Here is a 20669-nt window from a genome sequence, read left to right as displayed (position 1 = left end):
AAAATGGGGGAAAACCCCCATTGCCTCCAATGGGGCTGCACCACCAAAACAGGTGGTGCAGCACCGCCACAGTGCAAGTGGGAGTTCCCAGGGCGAAAGGAGGGAGGAAGCGGCCTAATGGCAGCTCCTCCCCCAGGAACGCCCTGGGAACTAGGGTTGCCAGGTCCCTCTTCATTACAGGCAGGAGGTTTTGGGGTGGAGCCTGAGGAGGGCGGGGTTTGGGGAGGGGAGGGACTTCAATGCCATAGAGTCAATTGCCAAAGTGCCTATTTTGTCCAGGTGAACTGATCTCTGTCGGCTGGAGATCAGTTGTAATAGCAGGAGATCTCCAGTTAGTTGTAATAGCAGGAGATCTCCAGGCTGGCAACTCTACTGGGAACGCCATCCCCTCACGCTGGCGTGGCTGCACTGGCAGTGGGGGCCAGTGGTGCCCAGACACTGGCATGTTTGCCCCCGTGCCAGCGTAGGTGCCACCTTATTCTGTGATAAGTTGGCACCTATGCCAGCACAGGCTCATGCTGGATCCTAAGGAGTTTGCACCCCTCCTTCAGGAATGGGCTCTATTTTTAAAAAATGTATATCCTGCACCTTCCATAATTTCAGGGCAGCTAAAAAATACTGTATACTTTCAAGAAATAATACACTAATGCAGTATATACCTTGAATACATCTCCTGTGAAAAACTGCCTTGTGTACAAGGTAGCTCATTTAAAACCACTTTGCATGTTAGCTCAGGCATCTTTGTGTTTACTATTACAGCAAAGTATTCTACAGTAATGTAATTTGTAAAAGGTTAGGTTTCATTGGTTTTGACTGAGAATGAACAAATGCTAAGGACCTGTGCCTCAAAACAGAAACATCAATAAACTGTGGGATAGTCCACAGTTACCACCAGCGGCTTTGGAGTATGCAGGAATTGCTTGTGAACTTCCAGCCAGGCTGTGCTCATTGAAAGATGTGATTTGTATAATTGGTCCTTCTGTATGTGTGGAGACTGTATATACAGACATTGTGTTTTCTGCGGTCACAATGGCACTTATGTTCTATCCCTTTATAGTCTTCACACAAAGGAGCCAGATCAAGTCAAATCAGGTTTTCGTATCAGGGCAGTCTAGGCATGAGTCTCTGATGTCCAGAGGAGGGCGACCAGAATGGTCAAAGGTCTGGAATCTATGCCCTACGAGGAGAGACTTAATGAGCTGGCTTTGTTTGGTCTGGAGAAGAGAAGGTTAAGGGGTGACATGATAGCCATGTTTAAATATTTGAAGGGATGCCATGTTAATGATGGAACTAGCTTGTTCTCTGTTGCTTCAGAGACTGGGACACGGAGTAATGGATTTACTAAGAGAAAAACTAAGAGAAAAACGATCCCACCTAAACATTAGGAAGAACTTTCTGACGGTGACGGCGGTTCGATGGTGGAATGTGCTGCCTGGGGGTGGCGGTGGAGTCCCTGTCTTTGGAGGTCTTTAAGCAGAGGCTGGATGACCATCTGTTGGGAGCGCTTTAATTGTGGGATCCTGCATGGCAGGGGGTTGGACTAGATGGCCCTTGTGGTCTCTTTCAACCTTGTGTGATTTTTGTGATTATGTCACTGCGCGTTCCCATGGTGTGAACAGGCTCTGTTTAATGAAGAGAGAACATTAGAGGTTTTAAAAAACAATAGTAGAAGATAGAGGCTGCAGTTCTAAGAACACTTTCCTGGGAGTAAACTGCACTGAATAAAATGAAACTTCTGAGTAGAACAGCATGAGAGTGACAACTGGGAGTACTTTTGGAATGTCAGAGACTCTGACCTGAAATACCCTTCTCCTTGGGATAGGGTTGCCAGATCCAAGTTGGGAAACTCCTGGAGATTTGGGGATGGAGCCTGGGGAGGGCAGGAACCTCAGTGGAGTACAATGCCATACATTCCACCATCCATTTTCTCCAGAGGAACTGATCTCTGTAGTCTGGAGGTGAGCTGTAGGCTGGAGATGTAGTCTGGGGGGGGGGGAATCTCCAGGTCCCATCTGGAGGCTGGCATCCTTACCTTGGGAGAAGGGTGTTGTGACTACATTGTGGGGAGAAGGGGGCATTATTATTATACCCAGAGCTAAACAATGGAATGGAAAAGGGTCCAAGTGGTAGGCATGGGACAGACTCTACCTCAGTTCTTAAGAAATGAGTCACCTTCTTAGGAAATGTGCCATTGATTTCAGTGGAGCCAAGCAAGTGAGTCAGGGATCCTAGCCTAAATCACAAACTCTAGTTAGATGATTTGAAGAAAATGTCATTGAAAATATCTTAAATGTAAAACTCTCTTCTATGAAGCCAATGCTAACATGTTGGTACAACAATGTTCTATAACTGGATTTTACAACCAACATGTTAGTATATTCCACCTATTCTTTTCCAATAATATAAAATCTGGCTTCTGTAAACAGTTTTAAAATAATAATAATAACTTTCATTTTGACAAATCTGGGTCTCTTCTCACATTATCTTTTTAGATGTACATATGTGGATGTGACACATCTACGTGTTTGCAAAATACCTGTTGTACAAGGACGTTCCTCTGAAAACCAGGCTTTTCTGATATTTGCCTTGCATAATACATGAGATGCCCCTAGAGCATGGGTCGCAAAAGTGCGGCTCCCGAGCCGCATGCGGCTCTTTGAGCCCTTGAGTGCGGCTCTTTCCATGTGCGGGCCTGACTGAGTAGCGAAAGGGGCGGGGGGCGGGAGAGAGTCTGTGCAGGAGGCGCTTGGGTTACGTAGAAGCGACCATGTGCCGTTGCTGCTGCTGGCGGGCCTGCTGTGGGGAGAGAGTCTGCGCAGGAGGAGCTTGAATTACAAAGGAGCGACCACGTGCTGCTGCTGCTGGCTGGCCTGCTGTGGGGATTGGGGGTTTCTTAAGCAGCGGAGGAAGCGGCTGCCGTTTCGATATTTGCACGGTAAGCCCGCCTGCTGCCTCCTGGCTTCTACTGTCAGCTCCTCGAGTCCCTCTTCAGAAAGGCTCAAGAGAAATTCTCATTGCTTTGGGTGTGCTTCGCCCGGACGAGGAATCCCTGCGCGGCGCCTTTCTCGCTTCAGGCCGCCCGCAGCCCGGAGGGGAGGGGGAGGCAGAGAGCGAGCTGCCCCGGTGGCCGCCACCTCCCCTTTCCTTTCCACGCGGGCCTCTCTTTCAGTACGGCTGCTCTCGCCCCCGGGGCTGCAGAGCGGGCCCAAGGCCATGCTCAGGCTGCCCCTGGGAGGGGGAGGGGGCTGGCGCCGTGGCCTCGAGGGAGGGGAAGTTGGGGGACTCTCCTTCCCCCCCCCCGTGGAAGCCGCCTGGGCGCGCGGCCCTGCCTGCCTGCCCCCCCCAGCTGGGGGGGGGGGCTCCTCCAGCCAAGCCACTTTGCTCGGGCGCCCGCCTGCCTGGCCTGAATCTGGAGCCCGTTGGTCCCAGAATGGTGGGGGGGGTGAGCACCTGCCCCTCCCTCTGGCCAGGAGGGAACTGGCATGTCCGTGGCGGGGGGGGGGAAGGATGGATGGACTGTGCATCTCCACCTTGTTTGTTTGCATGGAACACACACAGACCGGGGACCTGCTGGCCTCTTCCTTTGTGCCTGGGATCCCTGGACATCTGGACCCTCACTGGGTGATCGTGGGGGGGGGGGAGGAAACAGTGGACCTTTTTGTCTGGCAAATGTTAGCCCTCCCCTGGCCTATTACTACAGGTTTCCCCTCTTCCTGCTACTTTGTGCCTCTTTCAAAAGGAATGGGGGGGTTACACTCTCCCCACAGCCATTCACCACCCCACTGTGCAGTAGGTGCTCTACTGGTTTCCACTTCTGCTAAACTTTAATTAAAGTTTATTAAGTTAATAAACAGTGTACCTACCTATATAGTTTGAGTTTAAAAAATTTGGCTCTCAAAAGAAATCTCAATCGTTGTACTGTTGATATTTGGCTCTCTTGACTAATGAGTTTGGCGACCCCTGCCCTAGAGTAACAAAAAGATCTGCAGGAAAAACAGGGGAGGAGAAATAGTAGTAGTAGCAGCAGCTCCCAAGCACAGGGAAATATTTACATGTGGGTCTTAGATTTAGGAGCCTTATAGTGCGACCCTAAGAGCACTTTCCTGGGAGTAAGCCCCATTTAATAAAATGGGAATGGTTTCTCAGTCAACCTGCTTAGGGTCTTTTATGCATGGCTGTTTCACTCGTGGTCACCCCTCTGACGACTTCGGATCTTTGTGTTGATTATGCATGCTATTTCCGACCCTCAGAGGTCGCCACGCTCTTCCCCTGTGTTTCCCAGCGTTTTCAGAGACCTGTTTTATCTCGAATTTGAAAACGTGGCAAAATGCGGGGAAAGGCAGGGGCAACCTCTGACAGTCAGAAATGGCACTCATAATCAACACAAAGACCCAAAATCATTGGAGGGCCGACCACAAGTGAAACAGCCAAGCATAAAAGACCCAGGATTGTTCCCTTAAACACCTTATTTTGTTTTCAGGCTAGTACAGTGGTATTGTGGGATTATTTTCTTGTGTCATTAAGGTTTGGGATGGTAGAACACAATTTCCCTGCAGATCTGCAATCAGCAAAATTTATAAACAGCCAATCTCTCAAATCATATAATCCACCCTAATGCTAATGGAGAACAGTTCCCTGCACTGCTGCTTTAGAAAATGCTTGCAACACACAGTTTTGAATGTTTGGCACAGTATAGCTGAAGGATTTGGTATGACCAGTGGGAGATTAGGCCACAGTTTTATCGGCCGTTTGGGGGAAAAAATGAAAAGTTTTATGAATTTCTAGAAAGCATCAAGGATGGAGTGGTTTGCCTCCATGATTACAATTTGTCCTAGAAGAATTAAATTTAAAGGGAACCGTCTTGCTTGTCAAGATGGCAACTATTTTTCAAGACTACATTTATTGATGTGATCATATAGCCCAAAAGATGTTCTGAGCCACACCAGGCCATTTGGCAAGTGGAGAATATAGGGTTGCCAGTCTCCAGGTGGTGGCTGGAGATCTCCCAGAATCCCAACTGGTCTCCAGATTACAGAGATCAGTTTCCCTGGAGAAAATGGCTGCTTTGGAAGGTGGATTCTGGAATTACATCCCACCGAGTTCCCTCTGCTCCCCTAATCCTGACCTCCCCAGGCTTTACCCCCCAAAATCACCAGGAATTTTCCAACCCAGAGTTGGTGACCGTACGGAGAAATGGCTTTCTTTAGCCTGTGGTGTAATCTGGTAGCTGAACAACCAACATGAATATGCAAATTTCAGCCACGTTGCCAAGGCCAGCTGGAACCATCCTGGATGGTGGTGGTAGCATGCCGGCTAGGAATTGGGCCTCCAAAACTGGTCTGGATTTGATGGAACTCAGGAGCAGATTGATGTTGCGAGGAATCTTTTACTGCCTGTGTGTTTGTTTCTTATTTGCTAAATCTGGATACTTGTAAATAAATCATTACAAAGATGCCATCAGTCTTCAGTGTTCTTTCTGTCAAAGGAAGCTACAAAGGATGTTAATATTTATTTTTCCCCTAATACCAGTCATCATGGGTGCTGTGTGACCACACTCAGTTAAACTGGCTGGTTGCTGGTGGCCAGGGATGATCAACTGATATTTCCTCAACGGAGATTAAAGGATGGGAGATCTTTTTCCTGAACGAGCAATTCACCCACACAGAAGGGGATCTGGCAAACCACCTCTGTTAGGGGTCGCCATAAGTCGGCTGCGACTTGACAGCACTTTACACACAGTAATAATATAATATAATATATAATACAAATCCAACTATTCAAACATACAAAATATACAATCATGTAACAACCAGGTATAAATAAATCCACTGAATAAATCCACTGTAGGGAAACAACATGAGTCCAACACGATGCTATAGGATTTCAAAGTTTGTCCAGTGTTGTCCACAATCTTGGCAGGATACAATCAAGTTGTCAAATAGAAGGTGGTAGAAAGGCTTTCACGGTCGAAGGCTTTCACGGTCAGAGTTCATTGGTTCTTGTAGGTTATCCGGGCTGTGTCACCGTGGTCTTGGTATTTTCTTTCCTGACGTTTCACCAGCAGCTGTGGCCGGCATCTTCAGAGGAGTAACGCTGAAGGATAGTGGTAGCATTTCCACTCGCCAAAACATAGGCAGAGGAAAGTTCATAAACCCATCAAATCAAAGACAGGGATCAGTTCCCCTGGAGAAAACGGCCGCTTTGGCCATTGGACTCTATGGCATTGAAGTCCCTCCCCTCCCCCAAACCCCGCCCTCCTTAGGCTGCGCCCCAAAAAACCTCCCACCAGTGGCGAAGAGGGACCTGGCAACCCTAATCAGAACCCACTTCATCAGATGCCTGGAATGTACAGCAGTATGAGATATATTTGTTATCTCCTAGGGATATACGCTCCATTGCGTCTAATGACGTGAGGTCCGACTCACGAAAACTCATGCTGGAATAAATGCAGTTAGTCGTTTAAGGCGCCCAATGGACTCCCTTGTTTCAGTGCAGTTCATTTACAATCATGTTCTCAGTCGGGGGTGTGTATGTGTGTGTGATCAAAGGAAAGAGCATATCCCGCCCTTTCGATTCATACTTATGGAGATGGATGTCCCCTTTCTCCTCTTTGCACCTTGTAACAGCAGGACAGCAGGCTGAAAATCCGCAGCCGGGGCAATTTTGCAATTTTGGGTTCTAAGTTTTGATTGGGATTTTATTATTTTAAATTTAACAGCAGGGTAGCAAGCTGAAAATCCGCAGCCGGGGCAATTTTGCATTCTAAGTTTTGATTGGGATTTCATTATTTTAAATTTAACAGCAGGATAGCAGGCTGAAAATCCGCAGCCGGGGCAATTTTGCAATTTTGCATTCTAAATTTTGATTGGGATTTTATTATTTTAAATTTAGATTATTTTTTAATTGACGTTGCAATGTTTTTATATGATGTTTCCCGCTCTGAGCCGGCTTCGGGCGGGAAGGGCGGGTTATTAATCACAAAAATACAATTAAATAATTAATTAAATAAATAAGTTCTTGGCCGGGAAGTGGGAAAGCCGCACCTGTTGATTTCTGCCTGCCATGCTCCTGTGAACGGCAAGGCTTCCAAAGCCGAGGAACAAGGCGCGGGGAGCGAGAAACGGATGCACGCTCCCGGTGCAGAAACACGACATACAAACTTGTTAACGCAACGCCGCTTTTGCTCTCCTTGGGACAGAAGGCGAAAGAGAGCTTCCCCTCCTCTCCTCTAGGGGCCGCGCTTCCTCCAGCCCAAGCTTTTCCAGCCTTTCCGCATGCTGCGGTCATTCCCTCTCCCCCGCCCGCGGTCTCTATGGTGCACGTGCGCGCGCAGCTCCGTATTATTCCGGTCCTGTCACGTGAACGGAAGCGGGAAGTAAGGAGTGGGCGGGTGTGGGAAGCTCAGCCCCGGGTGGCCGCCGTGGAGGAGGAGGAGGAGGACGGGGGCCGAGAAGGGATTTGGGCTCGGCTCGAGCTTTAGGGTAAGGAGCGGGAAGCCGCTTTCCGAGGCGGGGTTGGGGCGCGGGCTTGAGTTCCTGGAGCCCTGGGTCCCATTGACGGTGGCTCGTTGGCCTCCCAAGGCCTCCCCCTCTCCCCCTCACACCACAGTCGCCCCTTTTCCTATGCACCCTTGGGCAGGGGGGCACCCGCAAGAGTCTCCTCTCTTCGGTTTTGTGACAGGACCCCAGAGATCTCCCGGTAATAATTGGCTTCCGGACTGCCAGGGAAGGAATTTCTGCCTAGCAACAAGCCTGCTCTGTGCACTGGGTCGCTGGGCTAAGAGGCATGGGGTGTCAGAGTGAACGATCAACCGTGATAGGAGAAACGGGAGGCAACTGCAACTGTCCTGAGTCGCCTTTCTGTCTGTAATACAATCAGAGAGGCAGAACTTGTTGATGCACATCGGCATAACTTGAATTTGGATCAATCTCTCTTCCCCAGTATCAGCGGGACTCAGAGATTTCTGCCCATTTCTGCCCATTAGAGTCAGCAGCTGCAAATAAACTGTTTTCTTGATAACGATCTTGGGTCTCCCTCTCCCCCGCGAACCCCTGTTTTACTGCAACAGTTTCTATGGCAGCCCGGTGCAAATGGGTATCTGTGCATGTCACGTAGGCTTAGCTCTGTGCTTATCTGTTCGAATCTCTGGCTGTTACCACACTAGGTATTCCCAGCGATGTATCAAGAGTTTGGAAATGTTACAAAAAACATCGCTTTAAAAGGGTTTTTGGATACTACGGCAAAAAAAATGGTTGGAAGACGTCTTCGCAGCTAAAGGGGCCAAACAAAGGGGGTTACCGCACTAGGTATTCCCAGCGATGTATTAAGAGTTTGAAAATGTTATAAAAAATACTGTTTGCACTTTCTATGTATTCCCACCAATGTATTAAGAGTTTGAAAACGTTATAAAAAAATACTGCTCACACTTTGTTTGGCCCCTTTAGCTGCGAAGACGTCTTCCAACCATTTATAAGCCGTGGTATCCAAAACCCTTTTAAAGCGATGTTTTTTACAACATTTTCCAACTCTTAATACATCGCTGGGAATACAAAGTGCAGTAACCCCCAAAGTGCGAACAGTATTTTTTATAACACTTTCAAACTCTTAATACATCGCTGGGAATACCTAGTGCGGTAACTTTCTGCTGCCACTTTCTCTCCCATGAGCTGGCTGTTTTGACACGTATACTTTAAAATCTTGGAGACAGAACACCTTTGGCTACTTTTACACTGTAAATTGCTCTGTTCACACTTAAATCTGGTTCGTTTTCTTTTAAGTGCAGCAGATTTTGACACAGACAATTGAGTAACCACTGACTTAGTTGTGATTGCTTTTCTGTGTGGTTAAGGTTATGGCTTATATAGCAGAGATTTGTAAACAATTCGTAACGCTAACCATTTTTTCCCCTCTGGTAGAAAAGGGAGGCTAGGGTTCCCTTTGATGAACAAAAAGGCTGTGCTGGGAATCCTGGGTGCTGCATGGGCAAAAACCGCATGGCACTGTAGTAAGGAGAGAAATTGGATGAAATTAAGTGAAAAACCTGTCTGGCCCCTTAGTATGTGTGAGAGTCCTCTATGTAGTCCTGCATTTGGCATGTTAAGCTGATGGTTACACATATATTATGTGTTTGGGAAAATACTTAAAATATGAACTGTTGATATTCCTCTAAAAATTAGTTGTTCAGTTGCACTTTATGGTAAGGGTTTTATGCTTTCTTTGAATTTCAGAGTAGTGTATGTTGTACCATTCATTTTTGAACCTGAAGCGTTCATACATCTGAACAGTTCTTTCTTTGATTACAAGGAGATCAGAGTGTCTTGTAAGTGAACCAGACAAGCAGAATATATTCAGCTGTGGTGAACTGAACATTATCCATAATCTTTACAGCTCAGAGAAAATGACCGCCATCAAGCATGCCTTACAGAGGGATATTTTCACTCCAAACGATGAACGCTTATTGAGCATTGTCAATGTCTGCAAAGCAGGAAAAAAGAAGAGAAACTGCTTTTTGTGTGCCACAGGTATGGATTTTTGAAGCTTTTACAAGTATTTTCTTACAGCCCTTCTATGATTTACACTGAAATTAATTATTTCTAAAGCTTACAGTGAATCTGTCTCCTTGCACTGCACAGGGAACATTGCATAAGTGCTGTTCACATTGATGGCACAATATAAAGTAATATAATTTGATGGGGAAGTTTACGGGTACAGGTACTTGTGTACTGCAGCTTATTTTATATTTTCAGTTGGAAGGCCCTCCTGTGAAAGCTAGCATAGAATGTCGTCATTTAAGGTCATGAGTAAGTGGTGGTTTAGAGTAACACCCCAAACCCTAGTATATACTTTGCTTCTCCTTTCTGTAGAAGAGATTCTTGTCAAGTAAGGCAAGATGAGTAGCTTTGCATTTATGGACATTTGAGAAAAGCTGAAAGTTGAATGTTACAGTGGATACTGGACTGGAAAACTTGCAAGTCTTTATCATCATCCTTATTCAGGGATAGCAAACGATGCCAGATTTCTTGGTCACCGACATTTTTTTATGCCTGGAATTTTTCAAGCCCTATTTGTTACATGGGGACTTCTTACGGATGCCATCTACTTCCCACTGAAATCATAGTCTATCTGAAGTGGTATTTCAAGCCTATGGTCTTCTGTCTCATTACAGGAAAATGTAAATCTCATATGGTTGCAGAGCTGGGGAATCTGTTTTAGAGCTGCTGTCTTCTCTAATGCAGCAAGGGGGAGAATCAGCCTCTGCTTATATAAATGCCTTCTTCTTCTAGAGATTAGTTAACGTACTTTTCTTTTCAGTGACGACTGAACGCCCAGTGCAGGTGAATGTAGTAAAGGTGAAAAAGTCTGATAAAGGAGATTTCTACAAGAGGCAGACTGCGTGGGCACTTCGCGATCTTGCGGTTGTTGATGCCAAGGATGCCATCAAAGTATGTCCTAGTTGTAATGGCCTTTGTTGCAAAATCTACATTCTGCTGAGGCTTTGAAATCGCCAGTTAGCTTCAAGGCCAGGGTTACAATCCTGTGTGAGTTTACTTGGGGAAATAAATCTCACAGTTCTTAGTGGGACTCACGGGTGAGAGTAGAGGCTAGGAATTCATATGTAATCTATTCAGGAGATGCCCTCTTTTGGAGGGACTTTAGTTTGGACACTTGTTTTCTTTGCTTCCATGTACGAACTAAGACATTTCTACTGGATAATGAGCAAACATTACTTAGAAACGTTCTTCTGAATAGCAACATGTTTGAATTTGTGTGTTGCTTGTAAGAAATATGCTGATCTAGAATTCATCAGGAGTTCTAATCACCAGCCTTTCATTGACTTCCCTATGGGAAGTATTAAACCTTTGTTCTCTTTTTTGGGATAGGGACCATGTCATTTCCATGTTGCAGAGGCAGCATGTTGCACACTGTTAGTACTCGAAACAGTCCACGGTCCTCTATAACATGGCCCTGTTTCTTGCCTGTTTTTAGGAAAATCCTGAATTTGACCTACATTTCGACAAGGTGTACAAATGGGTTGCCAGCAGCACTGCAGAAAAGAACACTTTCATTTCATGTATTTGGAAACTCAACCAGCGGTATCTTAGAAAGAAAATTGACTTCATAAATGTTAGTTCTCAGCTTTTGGAAGGTAAAATGTTTAGACTGATTTTTTTTTCATGGTACATTGTGGTTGAAAAATTAATTCAGCCTACAAACTAAGGTGTTTTTTTTAAATGTGCATTATTAATAAATGCATGAATGAGAATAATCCTAACAGTAAGTGAGGTTTATTTTGAACTGTTGTATGTCTTGCACTTTCATCCTAAACACACTGCAGTGATTTCAATGGGACATTCACCTAATGGTTGTGTTCTAGAGCTGTTGCCTGCTCCTATTTTATTTATTAATCTTAAAGCAGAAGCTTCAGATGGGTTGCAGCAATTTTCATTACATTTGTGCCTGCCTGCCTTCCAAGGGGTTTGAGGCAGTGCCGTAGGAATAGCAGCAGTAATAATAACTTTGCCACTTTATCCTTTCAACAACTGAGTGTGATAGGTTAGTCTGAAAGACATTGGCTGGTCATCCAGTGAGCATGGCTAAGTGTAGAGATTTCAAGACAGGATTCCTTGGCCCAAGTCAAACACTCTGTCCATCATTTCACACTGGCTCTTATAAAAAGTCTGATGAATCATTCAAATCATATCATAAATTCATCAGCCAATACGACAGTCTATCAAAGTTGCCAGAACGGCTCATAAAAAGACTTGGCAAAATGGTTCCTCGTGCCTCCTGAAAAGGAAAAGGAGTAAGCAGTGAGCAATGTCTCTGGGAGTGGGGGGAATTCTGCAGTTTCATCCTCCAAAATGGAAACATGCCTGCCCTGCACAGCCGCCGATCACACACTAGCACAGATGGAACTCAAACAGCGAAGAGTCTTAACATGTTTGGAAGCAGGGTGTTTAATATAGGGAGAAGTGTTCTTAGAATGTACAAGCATTTAGAGCTTGTAAAGGTACTAATTGGTGCCTTTAAATTGAGCCCCTAAGCAACCTGATAATTGAAACGGTTGAGAGAACGGTTGTGTTCTTGATGCCTCAAACACGAGAAACAGGCAGCAGGTTTGTGAAGCAGTTATTAGCATCTGTGCTGGCCAATGGCTGTAACAATAAATGTAAATGTTATTAGCATCACTCCTGCTAGGGCTTGAGGTGGATAGATTTCTCTAGGAACATCGCTCCTTAGCCGGCACGGAGGGGAAGCCCTGCTTATGCATGTGAAATGAATGAATGATTCATGCATTTGCTTCATTGGAAGCACCATTGAAATCAGTGATTCTTGAGAGTGCTGCAGTGTTTTATAAGAACCATGAAGGACGTTCAGCAGTCCTAGTAAGTGGTGTGACTCCTTTGCAGAGAAAGAGCCTGCATAACGCTTAATGTTAAATTTGAGCGGAGTAAATAAAGGGCAGTCAGAGGTTAACGGTCAGAATAACCACTGGATACATATTCAGAGTATTGAGAGGTCTTACAGGTGGTTTGTAATAGTAATTATAAACTTGCATGCTGGCATGTCTATAACATGGTAATTGACTACATTCACTTCCTGCAGTCTCCCAAGCATTGTGCATGTCAAGATATGATATGGTTTTTTTTGGTAATTGTAAAAATTCTCAACTTTTCAAACCCTTGAGACTGTAACTCTCAAAACTTGTTGCCATTTAAAAAAAATGTGTTTATTCTCTGCTTAGCTAATATTCTTTGCTTCCTTTCTTCTGCTTCTTTTATACCTTTTAACTCTCCAGAACTTCCTAAAGTTGCAGAAGGTGCGTAACACCTTTTTCCTTCCTTTTTTCTCCTCTTCTATATGACCAACTCAGTTGCTTTTTCTTCTGTTAAAAATTGTCTGTTCTTCTAGGTAGGAAAGTTAGGAGTATATAGAGAATATTATTTAAACAGTTTTGAAATCAGTAGTTTTTCAGAGATCTTCATACTGTAAGGAAAAGTTAAGCTGTTAAATTGGGAGTCACTGTGCCTATGTATAAAACATGCATCTAATATTGTTATGGGCCAGTCTGAATTTTCAAAATCTGCCCCATAAAGTACAGCCCTTATTATTACAAGTAAACTATTCATAGAACTAAAAATGTACATCTGAAATTTCTGGCAATCTTAGTGTTACTGAGAAATTCACATTTTGGAACTGCCAAATGCAACGTTGTATTTGAAACTTCAATCAGATCATTTTCAACATGTTTCTTTTAAAATATCTTGATTCTGAAAGATTTGTTATGCATTAAATATTAGTCCAAAATAATTAGTGTCAATTACTTTTAGCTTTTCTTAACTAAGTTATTAAGGGGGAAACGATACATGGTGTTTACTGTTATTATCTAGATAGTCATTAAAATCTGTACTTACCTGATTGTGCTTTTAGCTTGTCTTAAGCTTAATAGTTCCAAGTCTTAGGATTTCATTTTAGGTTAGCTTAAACATGTTGACAAAATGTCAACTATTGTGTTATTTTTCTTCATTGGGACTATTTGCCATTGATTGGGCTAACTCTGTTCCAGGGGAGAGAAGGCAAAGTACTTCTGATATTAAGAAAAGCTGATGCCATGATCCTCAATCACTGAAACTTAAAAGAATAGAATAGAAATAAAACAGGACAAACCTGCAGTGGAGTAGTGCAGCCCAAATCAGAGGCTTACCTCCTTAGTGAGGTTTTTTAATTGACACATGGTATAGCTGTAGAGCCCTGACCTGGATGGCCCAGGCTAGCCTGACCTCGTCAGATCTCAGAAGCTAAGCAGGGTCAGCCCTGGTTAGTATTTGGATGGGGGACCACCAAGGAAGTCCAGGGTTGCTATGCAGAGGAAGGCACTGGCAAACCACCTCTGTTAGTCTCTTGCCTTGAAAACCCCACAAGGGGTCACCGTAAGTCGGCTGTGACTTGACGGCACTTTACACACACACATAGCTGTAGAGCTGTTTGTTTACCTATTGAAATGACAAGATCTCTGGAGAACTGTGGATTAAACAGTTCTGTAGGAGAAAGGTTGTCTGGATCATACTTGCAATGATGGAGTGGGAATTGAGAAGGTAATTTATGGACCGTTCTAAACATGTGCGCCCTGACCTGGATGGCCCAGGCTAACCTGATCTCGTCAGATCTCAGAAGCTAAGCAGGGTCAGCCCTGGTTATTATTTGGATGGGGGACCACCAAGGAATACCAGGGTTGCTGTGCAGAGGAAGGCACTGGCAAACCACCTCTGTTAGTCTCTTGCCATGAAAACCCCAAAAGGGGTCTCTATAAGTCGGCTGCGACTTGACGGCACTTTACACACACACAAACATGTGCAATGTGTACATAGATTGTGTCAGGATGCCTCCCGGATGTTTTGCTTTCTTCGGTTATCATGTTGCTCTTGTGGTTGATGGGAATGCTGGGGGTGGGGACGTTTTTAGCAGCTGCCTCCCACATATAAACGATTTCAGTCTGTGATGCGTGTCAGCGGTTGCTAGTTTAAAAATACTAGCAGGATCAAGCACAAAGAGATAGCAGAACCAGAACTAGCAATGGTAGTTCAGGTTTTTCTTCTGTAAAGTACTGCTATATCATTTTTCATATCCAGGTTTGCAGCTACAGTTGTTAGTAAGCCACATGCGGTTTGTACTGTAATGCTAAGGAAGGCTTAGCACCACCTCCTTTAGTAGGCAAAAACATGGAGGCGATTTTTAGAAGGTTCTAAAAATTCCAAGTAAGCCACTCTTAGAACTAAAAATGTACATCTGAAATTTCTGCCAATCTTAATGTTACTGAGAAATTCACATTTTGGAGTGTGCCAAATGCGACACTGTATTTGTTGTATCAGATCATTCTCAACATGTTTCTTTTAAAACATCATGATAAAGATTTGTTGTGGAAATTGTTTGGGAGCTCTTCCTGATATGTTTTTTTGTAGCGCTGAAGGACGTTTCTTGAAAGAAACCATTCCTCAACTGCTTCCACCCCTTGAACTGTTCTTTAGTTTTACATAATACAAAAATCACACTCTTGTGAACTCAGAGTTGGCAGAGATTCTCACTGTTTGTTCCTAGAGCAGGACCATAACTTGTGTAACTGTTAAAATCATGTTGCTGGAGAGGCAGTAGAGATTGTGGTGGAACAGGCAAAACTGTTCTGCTGGGTGCTACTGGGTAGACCACCCACCTGCAGGTGGTGAAACGTCAGTCCTACCATACCCGGAAAGGGCCTGTTCTTGCTCTTCTGGCTCTATTGATTCATTAGCTCATGCCCTTTTGGAATGCCACTTTTATGAGGAACTGACCCATGGGGTGACATCACATCCCGATGTTTACTAGGCAGACTTTGTTTACAGGGTGGTTTGCCAGTGCCTTCCCCAGTCATCTTCCCTTTACCCCCAGCAAGCTGGGTACTCATTTTACCAACCTCGGAAGGATGGAAGGCTGAGTCAACCTTGAGCCGGCTACTTGAAACTGACTCCCGTCGGGATCGAACTCAGGTCGTGAGCAGGGCTTGGACTGCAGTACTTCAGCTTACCACTCTGCACCACGGGGCTCCTTATGAGGAACTTAGATCACATTATATCTCTCGCCTTTTAATATATAAATCTAATGCCTCTGTGTCTGACATAATGCCTTTTTTATTAAGTGACAGGGATCCCAAGGCTACATTGTCAGTGGCAAGATTTCGTTCAGTCCTTATATCCCTCAAACATTAAATTTAAAATTATGCTGCTCAAGATCAATGGATCAAGGAGCTTCTAAGGGATAAAGGAAAGGAAACTTCAGTCCCTTTGAGAACTGGGAGGCCCGCACTCTTGAGTGTTGGAGGGGGGAGAGAAAACGCAGTACAGTCCTATGCTGAGTAACTCCAGTCTAACTAAACCATTAACAGGTTTTGAACGGGATAATTCTGCATATGATTACAATGTAGGATAGTAACTAATTTTGAAATTAAATCCAGTAGATTGCTATATTGTTTATGTTAATTTGAGTTTTAAAAAATCCCAATTAAGAGAACTGCCATTAGAGATTAAACATCTTGGCTTTATACTTGTAACATTAATCATAGCCTGTTGACTGAGTGTAGTTTGTGACAACAGGGAACATGTTATTTGGAGGAAAAAAGAAATGGTATTTGGAAGGGGTTTGTAAAAAACACCACCAAGTATTGTTAAACGTTACCATATATCCTATTTCCTGCCTTAAGGTTATTGATTTAATCTAGAAAGATTGATTGCTCCGATATCTGCCTTTGGCTTGGAAGAATATATTGTAACATGGGCCAAGTTAGAGACCTTCCATTTTTGCATATTATTGATAAATTTATGCATGATATGAGGGATATTCAGGAACAATCTGCATTCAAACAGATTTTAAAAGGACCAGTAAAGACTGAAGGAATACTTTCTAAAATATGAAGGATTTTTGTTAGCTTCAGTTTGATGGTAAAGACTCTAATAGAACTATTCCTTTAATAAATCGGACCAATTAGTTGATAATCTTGGTATTACCCATCAGACGAAGTTAAATTTATCATTATTTTAATATGCTAGTAATATGTTAGAAGTGCTAACTCTTTGCATATAGTATTCTGATAAAATTCAACCCTAACCCCCCTTTTAAAGCTCGGTTATGATGTTGCTATAAGGACAGAATGAGAAGGGAAGGCAAATCTTTCAGTAAAGTGCCCAGAAAACAAAAATGTCTTTCAAGAACTCTATTTCTCCATTCCTTCCTCCTAATTTTTAGATGCTGGAAAAGAGCCTTACAGGAAGGCCCTTCCACAGCAAGGGTAAAGTTGCTGGCTGCCTGTTATGCAAACTTGGGATCCCCAAATGTTGTGGGTTGGATCCTACAAATCTGTACTGCTAATGGCATAAGGAGCTTTCTGCAAGTGCTGGAAACACATCTGTTGTGGAAGAGCCTCATGCATTGGTAGAATGCTCCTTTTGCTAGGAGAAAGTGCTTCCGTTATCATGATAGATCCGTAAGAGCCAACCCAGTGGCCACTGGTGTGACATTCCAGGCGTAGTTTTGTAATTATGGCCTTGACTGTTCAGCATCTTAAATAAATTACCACTCTTTCAGTTCAGAATTAGGGGCCTGCGTTGTTCAAAATAGAACAATACAGGATGTCTGATGTCTGATGAGGCTTACAACACATTCATGTTTATTTTGATGCTGTTGACTTAGCAGTCGGTCTGTGATCAAGTTGGTAGCATCATATCCATGTTTTTTTTATTGCTTCTTTTTTCCTCCCTCAAGAATCTGTTCCAAGTGGAGAGAATCAGAATGTGGCTGGGGGAGATGAAGAGGTGGTGGATGAATATCAAGAGTTAAATGCGAGAGAGGAGCAGGACATTGAAATAATGATGGAAGGCTGTGAATATGCCATTTCTAACGCTGAAGCCTTTGCAGATAAGCTGTCCAGGGAGCTTCAAGTGCTAGATGGGGTAAGGAACTTTTTCTAAATAGGAATAAATTTGCTTTAGACCTCAGGAGGTTCTGAAAAGTTCTCTTAAGTAGTGTGTGGTTGAGTTTGTTCTCAGGGCAGGAACTTTGGGACTCATCCCATAATAGCTTGGGAATTCTGAACTGAGGCAGCTTGTTTCTGAAACACCTTCAGTTCTGAAATTTGGCACTGTCACCAGTTCACAAGGGGCAAGTATAATGATCATATGGAAGCATTGTTTTCCATTTAAAAAAATGATTTAGCTGTATTCCAAGATGGTGTCATATTTTACTGTTACTCCCCATCATCAAACAGATTTCCCAGGAAATCATGAATAAAGGTTGGAAAGGGATCTTTTAAAAAAATGCAGTGTCTGCTCTTTGCTTTGTAGGCAAACATTCAATCAATTATGGCGTCTGAGAAGCAGGTGAACATCCTAATGAAACTGCTGGATGAGGCGCTGAAAGAAGTGGACCAAATTGAAGTGAAGCTGAGCAGTTATGAGGAGATGTTGCAGAGCGTGAAGGAACAAATGGACCAGATATCCGAAAGCAACCATCTCATTCATCTTAGCAACACCAACAACGTGAAGCTGCTGTCAGAGATAGAGTTTCTCGTTGTAAGTATTAAGAGATTTGTTCATTCACATCTGTAACTCACCCCATCCAAACACTTTAAAGAGTAATAAAATAGTTATAAAGTAAAGACCCATTAAAAGTACATTAGAAGTGGAGTATAAAGCTCTCACAGGCACAACAAACACCTTGTGAGGTAGGTGGGGCTGAGAGTTCGGAGAGAACTGTGACTTGCCCAAGGTCGCCCAGCAGATTTCATGTGTAGGAGTGGGCAAACCAACCCGGTTCACCAGATTAGAGTCCTCCGCTCTTAACCACTACTCCACACTTGAGATCTGCTTTCGGAATGGGGTTTCCCATGGTTAGATAGAAGATTTCCTAAACCAGGAAGTCTTTGGTTTTGGCTCCAAGCATGAGGGAAGGAAGGAGCAGGCAAACCTGAGAGCCAGCCAGGTTCATTCTCATTACAAATAAACCTGTTTGTGACGTCTGATTACAGCCTAGTTCTTGTTCCCTGCTCTTCATCTAGGAGGTGCAGCATTCTACTCATTTATTCACATAAAATGCTAACATGAAAATCTGTTTCCAGAATCATGGATTAAAATGTCCCTCTTCTAAATTCGTCTAAAAAAATTACTCTTTTTTTCTCCAGAGCCTTGAACATAAAGGGAGTTTTTAAAAGTTGATATTTTGTTTTTCCAGAATCATATGGATTTGGCAAAAGGTCATATCAAGGCCCTCCAGGAAGGAGATCTCTCCTCGTCTCGGGGCATTGAGGCCTGCACTAACGCGGCAGATGCTCTCTTGCAGTGTATGAATGTAGCTCTTCAGCCAGGTAAGATTATCTTCTACAAACACATAAGGGGGAAGTGGCTTTTGACTTCTTTAGTGCTCAGAGCGTTCTGGTTCCTTTTTAGTTCTTTTTCTTTTCACGGATTCTAGTAATTTTCTTGCATGCCCAGGGTAGTGCTGATCGCCACTTTAGGGTCAGGAAGCAATTTACCTCCAGGCCAGATTGGCCAGAGATCCTGGAGGTTTTTTTTGAGGGGGGCATCTTCTGGGCATGGAGTAGAGGTCACTGGGGTGCGTGTGGGGGAGGCAGTTGTGAATTTCCTGCATTGTGCAGGGGGTTGGACTAGATGACCCAGTATCTCTCCAGTATCAGAGGAGCATGTCTATTATATTAGGTGCTGTGGAACACAGGAAGGAGAATGCTGCTGCAGTTGTCTTATTTGTGGGCTTCTTAGAGGCACCTGGTTGGCCACTGTGTGAACAGACTGCTGGATATGATGGACCTTGGTCTGATCCAACATGGCCTTTCTTATGTTCTTATGACCCCAGTGGTCCCTTCCAACTCGATGATTCTAATTTGTTTCACTCTTCTGATTCGAGGGCATGACATGCTCCACGCGGTCCAGCAACAGCAGCAGCGGTTCAGCGACCTGCGGGAGCAGTTTGCACGGCGACTGGCCAGCCATCTGAACAATGTATTCGTTCAGCAGGTATCGTTCTTCGGTTTTCATGGCTTTCAAGCACCTAATATTTTTGTTATAGCTTTTCTTATGCCACTTGACAGGTTTCCACATTTACAGGCAGTGGTCCATCACCTCAGTTAGTGAAGGGTGACCAAGAAAATGCTATTATATTAATTGGCCAGTAGCCACACTTTTTAACTGGGGGTGAAATAGTCAAGTGCTTACATTTCAGTACTGGGACTCCGACTATGCACAAAGACCCTCAGCGTTCTGGTTAAAAAGAGGAATTTAATTTAAGTGCACTTCAAACTGTGATTTTCATTGCAGTCCTAAGCACTGTTGCAACCTTCTAAGTTCATTGAAGCCAGTGGGCTTACAAGGGTGTAACTGCATCCAGGATTGCACTATTCAAATTGAATCAGTTGGCAGGTTTGAAGAAAGAGAGGGATGTGCCTTTGGGGCCCCAAGCAACGGCCGTACCCTGCAGTCATCCCCTCTTCACGCTACTGATGGCAGTGACTATGGTGTAAGGGTGGTCCATGCAGGTGGAAGCCATAGTGTGATACCACAGCCCACCCCCCAAAACAAAGCCGGCCCTCTGCTTTAATGGAAGCAGCTTGGCTAGCTTTGCACGTTCCACTTTACTTAGATGCCAAACAAAGAGGATGCGAATGTGCAATATGGTGGGTATCCTTCATCTTCCTTCTATTTTATATGTATCCTTGTGTGTGTGTGTGTGTGTGTGTGTGTGTGTTTCCCCTTTATGGTCCTTGCATGTGAATAGATTTGCACTGGCTTTCAGTGCTGTCATTGATGTGTTGCATTCACAGTTTATGTGGTGCATTTACAGTGTAACCTCTGGGAGTCTTGTTTTGTTCAGGCAACCTCTACTCAATGCAGTGTTTATCCCTGTATTTTATCTCCAAATAGTTTACTGAGACCCTTCTCCAGCTCTATAACAGGCCCTACTATCTTTCAGTTCCCGTGAGTACAGAGAGTTTGAACTGAGCAGCTTTTATGATACTGAACCTGTACTTACTTTTTTGTTTTTAAAGCTTGCTAAACCTAACTATCCTGCATTGTTGCCCCAGCCAAATAGAAACTACAGCTTATGAACTGAGGGATCAAATCCTCCCAAGTTGC

At 44.0% G+C, this 20669-nt stretch overlaps 1 protein-coding gene across 7 annotated transcripts in view; it reads left to right on the top strand.

Annotated features, from left to right (window-relative positions):
* Window positions 1-9348: 9348 nt before the first annotated feature.
* EXOC1 (exocyst complex component 1) overlaps window positions 9349-20669 on the top strand; it is a 28152-nt gene continuing 16831 nt past the window's right edge. For 2 of the 7 annotated variants that reach the window (XM_056855442.1, XM_056855440.1), the window contains exons 1-9: window positions 9349-9521; window positions 10312-10442; window positions 10987-11146; window positions 12800-12820; window positions 17290-17477; window positions 17868-18095; window positions 18754-18886; window positions 19444-19553; window positions 20457-20510. In XM_056855442.1, coding sequence (XP_056711420.1) covers window positions 9398-9521; window positions 10312-10442; window positions 10987-11146; window positions 12800-12820; window positions 17290-17477; window positions 17868-18095; window positions 18754-18886; window positions 19444-19553; window positions 20457-20510 — 1149 coding nt within the window. In that variant the 5' untranslated portion in view covers window positions 9349-9397. The remainder of the gene's footprint in view (window positions 9522-10311; window positions 10443-10986; window positions 11147-12799; window positions 12821-17289; window positions 17478-17867; window positions 18096-18753; window positions 18887-19443; window positions 19554-20456; window positions 20511-20669) is intronic. The other 5 variants (XM_056855446.1, XM_056855444.1, XM_056855441.1 and 2 more) reach the window with 4 other exon arrangements.

This window comes from Euleptes europaea, chromosome 9 (genome assembly GCF_029931775.1).
Source record: "Euleptes europaea isolate rEulEur1 chromosome 9, rEulEur1.hap1, whole genome shotgun sequence".
NCBI lineage: Eukaryota > Metazoa > Chordata > Lepidosauria > Squamata > Sphaerodactylidae > Euleptes > Euleptes europaea.
The sequence above is the reverse complement of the archived record's forward strand: the minus strand, read 5'-3'. Positions and strand labels throughout refer to the sequence as shown.